This window comes from Volvox carteri, assembly GCF_000143455.1.
Source record: "Volvox carteri f. nagariensis unplaced genomic scaffold VOLCAscaffold_65, whole genome shotgun sequence".
Lineage (NCBI taxonomy): Eukaryota > Viridiplantae > Chlorophyta > Chlorophyceae > Chlamydomonadales > Volvocaceae > Volvox > Volvox carteri.
In genome coordinates this window covers 79,708-89,549 of record NW_003307608.1, presented here as the reverse complement: position 1 = coordinate 89,549, position 9,842 = coordinate 79,708, and the positions used below count along the sequence as shown (strand labels likewise).

Sequence of the window (9,842 nt, the reverse complement as noted above, 5' to 3'; positions counted from 1 at the left end):
CCTAGGCCGCACACTAACATTAAGTTCAAAAATCTCACACCTGGCTCAGCAAATCATGCAAGCAATAAGAAACTAGTTAAATACATTAATAGAAAGTAAAAGTTCTTTAAGAAAATCGCGTAAAGGGGCTCCGTACGCGAAAAGCCGAAGGGCCCAGTGGAAACGCCTCGGACACTAAGTCCGCCTTAGTGGCACACTAGTTATCAGGGCCTCAGACCTGCTGATAACTTTCAAAGTGGACATTAACTTCCGAGCGGGAAAATTCATAGTCAGCCATTTTCCTTCTTCATGGCCCTACGTTGGCTTTTGTATTTTCCTTTATCCACAGCCGCAAATAGCCCGCTAACCAGTGGAATTCACAGCAGGACCGGTCGAATTGCCCACATTCCAGCAATTTGCCGACCAAACTGTAATGATTTGCGCATTAAATTACACCCACTCTTACTATAACAATGGTTTGGTGCCTTTATAGCAACCTGTCGTATGGTTCCGGGGCGCTTAGTGGAAACACCTGTCCACTGCCACACACTAAGTCCACGTTAAAGATAATGTCCAAAAGTTAGTGTGCGGCCAAGTGGAAATACCCTGTTAATGCTAGTGTGCGGCCAAGTGGAATCACCCTGTTTGTCAGACAATTTAATGCAACCCTAGACCATATTTTTAAGCTTAGTAATCTTTTCTTCCTTGTCTCTCAGCCAGCTTCTGATGTCGGGCTCTGCAGATCGGGAAAGTTGGGAACGAATGCTTCCTCCAGTCGCCAACTGGAGCAAGTTCCTTTCAAGTAATCTGCAACCTAACAAAAGGAGAAGTACTGTAAACGTATGCTGCACCTCATACTTTGACCGTAATAACGGAAAAGTGTACGGCATCCATATGTTAGACGGCAAGAACCAAGCAGGCGTGTTACATCCTAATTACTTAACATTATATGTTACCTATCACGTAAATGAAAATGTCGCCGCGACGGTTCCCTGTCTTCATACTTTCTGTGTTTGCTCTCTGAGGGCTACAGAACCGGCAGACCAACCGCCAAACGCTTCAACGATCTCAAACGGTACTCCCACCGCCCGAGCAGCGGAAGCGCCACCACGACGCTGGCTATAGGGAGAATGCACCCCGCGCATATGAGGCAAACCACACTCTGCAAGGACTAAGTCAAACCAACGCTCAGCACCACGCGTAGACTGACCCGCCGGCCACAACCGCGACGGATCACGCAAAAAACGCTGACGGACAGCCCACTGCAGGGAAACGGGCAACCAAACGGCAACCAAATGGCCCTTCCAATTGAGGGGTTTGTACTGAACAACTTGCTCCCCTTGAACGACAGCAACACGCGCCCAGGTTACCGACAGCAGAGAGTCTGGGCGAAGCAAGAGACAGAAACTCAACACGACGAACAACAACGGCAAGGCTAACTCGGAGCCAACGGGTACCACGGCCAACTGCTCATAAAGATGCCAAGCATCACCTGCACTAAAGGCCAACACGAGCGCGGAAGCAGGCACCGTTGAGTGCTGCAAGCACTCCCAACCTCGATGGAACGCGGCCAACAGGGTGTTGTCTCCGGCACAGGGCTTAGGGTACCCGAGCAAGTCATGCACGGAGATGATAGCACTGAAATAAGGCTGCGCTCTGCGGACTTGGATGGAGCCCTTGGCAGCGAGAAACTGACCCCACAAGAGCCCGGCATAATGGGAGGCCAGGAGAAACTCCAAACCTTCCCCCACACAGAAACACACAAAGGCGGCAAAATGCGACGCATACGACTGCCAGGTTCTGGCGCCAACACGAGACATGACAACCTGAGCAATCTGCAAAAGACGCGCAGAGTGATCCAGACTAGGAGCCGCGAGCTGCAGCTGCACCAACAACAACTTAGTAATGACGGGGCGCCGCAACCGACTGAAGATCCAAAGAGTAGCGGGGAAGCGCCACACTATCCGCCCGAGTGCTACACGATTGCGCCCAAGCTAAAACTGCACCCGTACTGCTACGACCTCCCAAGACGGGGGGGGGAGGAAAGTGCTCGACCCGCCCTCGCCCGGTGCAAACATCTCCGTATTCGACGGCAGGAACACCAGGAGTCCGCGGTGCTGCTGGCGCCTCGGGCGCCGCGGGTGCCAACGACATCTGCCGCTACTGTGGACAGCCTGGTCTCTACGTCCGCGAATACCCTGTTAAGCTGGCGGACGAGTCCGTTGGTCTCTACCGCAGCAATGCATTCGAGCAGCCATGCAGTGCCGGCGCCGGCAGCAGTGGCAGCGGCAACCGCCATCGTGACGGCGGCGGCGGAGGCACCGGCAGCGGCAATGTCAGTAACAGCGGGGGCGACAGGGCACGTGAACGCGGCCATGTTGGACGCGGCAACGGCCGCCGCAACGGCAGCGACACTGCAGGCGGAAGCAGTGGTGGCGGCGGTGGCGGAAGAAGCTCACGCCAGAACCGTGCCACGGTGCTGGTCGTCGATGGCAGTGGTAGCAGTTCATGTGTTGTCCTAGACTCTGGCTCACCTTACCACCTCACGGGTGACCGTTCCTTGATGCACAATTACATCCCTGTCGGTGCGCCTCAGCAAATCAAGTGGGGAAACAATCAGCTAGCCGACGTCATGGGAACAGGGCAGTTGCTCCTAGGACGCGCGATGGGGAATCTGTCTGGCTGCGCAACGTGCTGCATGTCCCCAGCTCGGGACACACACTCATGTCTGTCGACCTTCTCGTGACGCGCGGCTGCTCGGTCACGTTCGCACAGACAAGACGGGCCGCCGGTTCTCGCGTGTAGGCCTCCCGCAAAGCAGCTTGTCTATCACCGCATGGAGCGAGTGGGGGCATTACGTCATGGATGTGGACCTGCTGGCGCCGACCAAACGCGCCGTCAACGCGCTCGGCGCCGCGGGAGACAGAGCCGGCGCCCCCAGCACCCGCGATGGCAGCACAACCAGCAGTGACGCCGGCGGAGACCAGCCGAACAACGGCAGCAACACCAAGGGCAACTGGGCGCCACTGAGTGCTCAGTCGCCGAACTCGCAGCAGCGCAGCGCCTGCAACGCCAGTTCGGCCACCTTGGTTACCGGGCGCTGGAGGAGCTCATCACGAAGACCACAGCTACAGCCCATGTCAGCCACGGCAACCGACCTCAGCATGCACTGGAGGTCGTGCACTCTGACCTGTGCAGGCCCATGCCGACCACGGGCCGAGGTGGGGCACGTTACTTGCTAACGCTGCTGGACGGTGCCTCCGGTTTGTCTGCCGTTCACACGCTGGTTAGCCAAAACCAAGTGGGCAAAGCGCTGCAGGACATGGTGACGCAGCTGGAGGGTACGCACACTTCATAGTGACAACGGTGGTGAGTATGTCGCCGAGCAACTGGAGCAGTGGCTACACCAGCACGGCACTGCGCACACCCACTCGGCGCTGTACACCCCGGAGCAGAACGGAGCAGCGGAGCGGCTCAATCACACGCTCCTCGACCGTGTGCGGGCTATGCTGTACGATGCCGCCCTCTCGGACAGCTATTGGCCGGAGGCTTTGCTCTACGCCAACCTCCTGCACAATGTGGCTCCCTCTCAGGGAGGCCACGCCGTGGCCACTTGTCCCCGTGGCCTCCTGGCGGTCGCCCAGCGGCACGTTGAGGTGCCGGATCTGCTTTGTGATGGTGCCACATCCGCCGGCGGGCATCTCCACCTCGGCCATGCAAGACGCCCGGGGTGTCAGGATGAAGGCGCCACCCCTGCTTGCGTAGTCTCCAAGGCCCTGCAGCACGGTCTCGGGGATGTGGCCGCTCACAGGCCGCACAATGACGGCCGCTGGCAGGTACTTGAGCCAGCGGTATGGCCCACGGCCGTCATCTGCTGGCTCGCGGCCATCCTCAAGCAAGCCGCAGGCTTCCACTTCGTTGTTGTGACTCGCCCCGGCATCAGCTGCCGTCGTGTCAAGGAGGATGTAACGGGCGCCATGGTAGTACCACGTGTCGGCGGTGGTGTGGCCAAACTCGTCATCCTTGATCCACATCACAACTGCTTTCTCCACGTGTGTTAAGGGCGGCTCCACAGCGGCGCCCCGCTTCTGGACAGGGACGTGGTCGGCGTTCCACACCATAAGGTGCTGGTTCTTGCGGTTTGCCTCCAGCATGATGAGCCGGGTGTTGAGCGTGTGGCGTGGTTCGTTCCTCTGCAGCACGACGCGCGGCTCAAGGTGTGCCAGGTCTGCCAAGTCGATGATGGCGCGGCTGTTGAGGTCGTCAACCATCTCTGCTATGCGCTGCTCGGTGGCTGGCTCGCCGCCGAACATAGAGGCGTACTCTGTCAGGCGACGACCAGAGGGACTGCTGTCCTGGCGCTGCTGCTTCTCCAGCAAGAAGACCGTCTTGGCCAGGGCTCGGTAGACCCGGAAGCCCTCGAGGATGCAGCTCTGGGTCTGTGGGACGGCCCGGGTGTGGCGTGTTGTTACTTCGGCTTGCTGTTTGCCGCCTTGAGCTCCAGCAGCAGCATCGTTAGGGACGCCATTGTTGTCATCCTCTCCGTGCAGAGGTTGCGCAGTCGGGACGGAGGGTGAGGACTGGGGGTTGTGTTCCACAGCGGCGGTGTACCGGTATAGGGGCGGCCCACCTGGCTTTGGGTGCTGGAACTCATCGCCTGTGTTGGCGCTGGGGCGGCTGCTGAAGATGGTGGCGGCGGGGTGGTCGCCGGCGAGATGTGATGGCGGCAACAGGTGATGGGTGCATGACTGGTTGCACGCGCCCAGGTGGTCTAGGCTGTTCATGCCGATCTCATCAATGATGAGCGCACCAGTGCCGGCATTGCGGTGCACCTGTAGGCTGGCAGCGCTGCCTTTCCTGACACTCTCCGCTTGGTTGTTGCCAGCGGAGAGGGCAAACATGGCGTGGGTGGAGAGGCTGCGGTGCACTGGCGTGTTGAAGGCAGCTGCGGCGGCCCAGGAGTAGGCGCAGGTGGCCGCCCAGTGCGGGCAGCCATGCTGGAATGTGTACCAGAGCAGCGCCTGTATGAATTGGGTCTTTCCGGTGCCGGGCTTGCCCTCCACCAGCATCTGCGGTGGGTCGCCAGGGTCAGGCTCATCATGGCGGTCGAAGTACTGGGCCATAAGCATGAAGGGCACGGCCTGGTGCGGGGCGAGCGTGAAGAGCTCGATGGTGCCATCGATGCTGGGCGGCTGAGGGAGGTGTATATAGATGGGCATGTGAGCCTGTTCAATCCGCTCAGGGGTGTCAGGCATGCGCACGATGGCGACCAGGGGTCCGTTGGTGGGGCGGTGCAGCTCGAGGCGAGGTGTGTCCATCTCAGGTGTGTTTGTCAGGCCTGTGTGGACGCCCCCGTCTGCCTCAACAGTGCCAGCTGCTGCTGCGACGAGGTACCGCTTTGGCGGCCCACAAGACGGCCAGGAGGCCACCGAGAGGCCACGCCGTGGGCAGCTTATCATGGCGTCACCCCCGACGTCAGCCACCTGCACACCTTTGGCTGCCTGGCCTACATCCGCATCCCAGCCAGCCAGCAGGATAAGCTCGGTCCCCGCGTGAAGGCGGGAACCTACCTTGGACCGGAGCGCAACACGGCCGCCCACCGCGTCCTTGTTGACGGCAAGGTGACTGTTAGCAGCGATGTCACCTTCGATGACGACCACCACGGCCCGGCATCTCAACGGGCGGGCACCCCCTTCGGCACCAGCCCCGCCCGTCCTGGCGGCAGCAACCCCGTCGGCGGCTCAACACAGCCTGCCACACCGCCAACTCAAGTGGATGCCCCGCCCCCAGTGAACCCAGCGCCCCCCCTCCACCCCAACACTTGCAGTCAACGGCAACCGCTGCACCAGCCGCTGGCCCCGGTCAGCCTGGCCAACAACAGCAGCGGTGGCGGCGGAGATTTGGGTAGTCCACCGCTGCTTAACAAAGCGTCGGGTAGCACTGATCGCGCTGAGTTTAACGTGGCCGACGGCAGTGCCAACGGTGGACACAATAGCGCTGCACAGGAGCTTAACATGCCCGACAGCAGTGCGGACAGCGGAGGCCACAGCGCGGTGCAGGAGCCGCGCAAATACGAGGAAGCGGTGGCGAGTCCGCAAGCTGACAAGTGGAAGAGTTCGATGGATGACGAGATCCTGTCGCAGCTCTCCAACAAAATATGGGAGTCGGGCACACCGCCGCCCGGTGCACGCATCCTGGACTGCCACTGGGTTTACAAGGTCAAACAGGAGCCAGGCAGTGAGGTACGCTATAAGTCGCGTTTGGTGGTGAAGGGCGTTGAACAGCGCACGGGCATAGACTACGGAGAGCTGTTTGCGCCCACCACGCGTGCAGCCTCCCTGCGGGCACTTCTAGCTGTGGCAGCGGCCAGGGGTATGACGGTCCATCAGATGGACGTCAAAACGGCTTTCTTAAAAGGCGACCTAGCAGAGGAGCTGTGGATGCGACAGCCACCAGGTTACAGCAACGGCGACCCGACGCAGGCGTGCCAGCTGTTAAAGTCCGTCTACGGCCTCAAGCAAGCCCCATGCTGCTGGTACGAGAAACTGGCGGCGGAGTTGGGCAAGCTAGGCTATGAGCCGTCTATGTCCGACCCCGCACTATTCGTCAAGCGCGGGTCCGACGGCTCAATTTATGTGCTCGTGCACGTTGACGACATGCTGGTGGCGGCACACAACCTGCAATTGGTCGAGGCCGCCAAGCCGGCCATAGCTGGTTGCTTCGCAGTACGAGACCTTGGAGAGGCGCGCTACTACCTCGGCATGGACATCATCCAGGACCGCCGCAAACGCAGCATCATGCTTACGCAGCACAGTGCTGGGCATCACTTAGATCGCCAGAGGAGGAGTGCTGAGGGCTTTGAGGATCGGCCTCACTTCATTCCTTTTTTCCAAACGCCAAAATGGCCTGTTTATTACTTTTAAGGAATATATTACTTTCAAAAAAGACACTGAGCTGAGTACCGGCCATAGAGGGCTGTCCTTGCTGCTGTAAATTAATGCGAAAAACGATAGCCTTCAAACCGGTAACCAGTCCCGGTTAATGCCCAGTAACGATCAACCCGGTAACCCAATCGTAACCACCCCGATTAACGACCCCCGGTAACCATCCACCTGGTAACCGGTCTCCGCATACCCCGTTAACGACCTAAATTGCCCGATAACCGGGCAAGTCTATGTGGTAGGGAAGCTACGCAGGCGACGGGCGGGCCCCGCACTGGGTACGGATGGAGCACTGGAAGTCCAGCCATGAAATACCAACAGGATAGCTCTTCGAGATTTTTCTTTTAAACAAATTCTATTACATAGAACAAATGATGCGGATACATGCCGCATAATCCATGGGATGCCATAAGTAGGTCTCCGATCATTACCCTGCTGGCAAGAAGTCACCTTTCATATTACACGAATATTATGTACAAATATAGGATTGAAGTGCACTGCAGAAGGGCAGCAGAGTTTATTTGACATGTTGCACATGCAATGTCATCTGGGCCAGAGGCATTACAGCAAAGATTTGGCATAATGGTCTGTGTTTGCAAAATGGTTATGCAAGCATAGAAAGCATTATTGCTAATCGGGTGAGCCGTATCAGATCTAAGTACGTTCCCCGAACAAACGGGATGCGCAATCGACGTTAGACTTTCAGAACCGAGCGAAAAGACAGAAATCCCTGCTCCGAATATTAACGCTTACAGTCCATCATCCTTACTTAGCGTTCCATGCGCCGCGGAGCTAACTCTTCATCCGTTTCCTTCCTTACAATGCACATCCGTCAGGGCCAGAGTCTTTGTAGCAATCTTTCATATTCAGCACGCAATGAACCCTTCATGGACACCAGCTGCATTAGCCTGGCTTGTCGTCCTTGCGGCAGCCTGGGCAAATGGCCCAACGCGATTTAAGTATGCTGCTGCTTGCGGCCAAGAAACAAGCATTCCAAAACTGTCATATCATCCCCTGGTTTCGTTGTATTTGGTTTGCATACAAGTCGACGTGGATACTACCTGCTGTGACCGCCGTATCAGAAGACACTTTTCCTGTACGGGCGGAACCAACAACAGCGAAGTTCAAAAAACCCGACTAGTAGCTAAAACTCAGCATTCATAGAGTTAAACGTCCCCGTCTGTGACTTGTACATAACAATCCAAGCATCTCCTAAGCGTCTTTCTCCCCCTTCGTAAGGCCATCGCGTCCACCAATGCACGTCTTACATCCGCCCAGTACAGTGCCGTTGAAGCTGTGACGTGTAATATGAACGCTTAAGTAATTCATGAACATCCGCTGCGTTTGCCTAGCATTGTCGTAAAGGAGGTCGCGTCGGCATCAGGCCATCAACGTTGCGCCCAGGACAACACTTGCTGCAGCCAAGAAACAGAAAGTATATCTCTATTCGTTCATCCCCTTAGTCTTAGGGTTGCCCCTAAGACGACGTAGATACCACCTCCTGACACCGCCGTACCGGAAAGCACTTTTCCGGTACGGGCAGAGCCAGCAGCATTCCAGGTTCAGAATTGAACCCAAAGGCAGAAATCACCATTCTGAGAGTTGAACGTCGCCATCCATGATTTAGACATACCATTCCATGGCCTGTGCATGCGCGTCCATGTCCTTCACTACGTTGCCATCACGTCCACCAACGCACACTTGACATCCGTCCTGTCCAGAGCCGTCGTCGCGAGCTTCGACAACATGAATGTAAGCAACATTCGGAACATCCGTCCTGTTTGCATGGGATTGTCGTCCTCCCGCCGGCGGAAAAGCCCCTCAACGTATTGCTTAAGAATTCCTACCCAAGCCTATAACACAAATATAATAACATTGTCCTAGCATTCCATAGCCCTACTTGACTTGCCTAAACAAGTCCACAGCAACGAGTTGCCCCGGTCGGACCCTCCAAGTCTAGCCCAGTAGCTTACTGTGGGCTGACGTTAGTGAACATGGAATGCAAGCTGTGTGTGTGCTCATCCCCTTTGAAAAAGGTTTGACTACGACTTGACACACAGACTCCCTCCTGCAACAAATGTACATTTTCCGTACGAGCGTGACGAGCAACATAAGAGATCCAGAACCGACCACACCGGCAGAATTCATCGTTCAGTTCCTTAAACCTTCATTTACGGTTTCCCTACAAACAGCTCCATGCCTTGGATATGCGTCTGTTTTCTTCCTTACGAACATCACATTTTACGTTCGTCAGGGCCAGAGTCTTTGTAGCAATCTTCCATATTCAGCACGTAATGAACCCGTCATGGACATCAGCTGCATTAGCCTGACTTGTCGTCCTTGCGGCAGCCTGGGCAAATGGCCCAACGCGATTTAAGTATGCTGCTGCTTGCGGCCAAGAAACAAGCATTCCAAAACTGTCATATCATCCCCTGGTTTCGTTGTATTTGGTTTGCATACAAGTCGACGTGGATACTACCTGCTGTGACCGCCGTATCAGAAGACACTTTTCCTGTACGGGCGGAACCAACAACAGCGAAGTTCAAAAAACCCGACTAGTAGCTAAAACTCAGCATTCATAGAGTTAAACGTCCCCGTCTGTGACTTGTACATAACAATCCAAGCATCTCCTAAGCGTCTTTCTCCCCCTTCGTAAGGCCATCGCGTCCACCAACGCACGTCTTACATCCGCCCAGTACAGTGCCGTTGAAGCTGTGACGTGTAATATGAACACTTAAGTAATTCATGAACATCCGCTGCGTTTGCCTAGCATTGTCGTAAAGGAGGTCGCGTCGGCATCAGGCCATCAACGTTGCGCCCAGGACAACACTTGCTGCAGCCAAGAAACAGAAAGTATATCTCTATTCGTTCATCCCCTTCCCTATGGCATAAACATGCCGTACCGACCGTTTGGGGCCCATA

The 9,842-nt window shown here is 56.4% G+C and overlaps 1 protein-coding gene across 1 annotated transcript; it reads right to left on the bottom strand.

Annotated features, from left to right (window-relative positions):
- Positions 1-647: 647 nt before the first annotated feature.
- Positions 648-7,228, bottom strand: VOLCADRAFT_97804 (uncharacterized protein; the record flags this gene model as incomplete). The annotated part of the gene is made up of 6 exons (XM_002956725.1): positions 648-715; positions 1,190-1,814; positions 2,853-3,043; positions 3,593-5,171; positions 7,092-7,151; positions 7,196-7,228. 6 exons carry the CDS (start codon positions 7,226-7,228, stop codon positions 648-650), a joined length of 2,556 nt encoding a protein of 851 aa, XP_002956771.1.
- Positions 7,229-9,842: the final 2,614 nt, after the last annotated feature.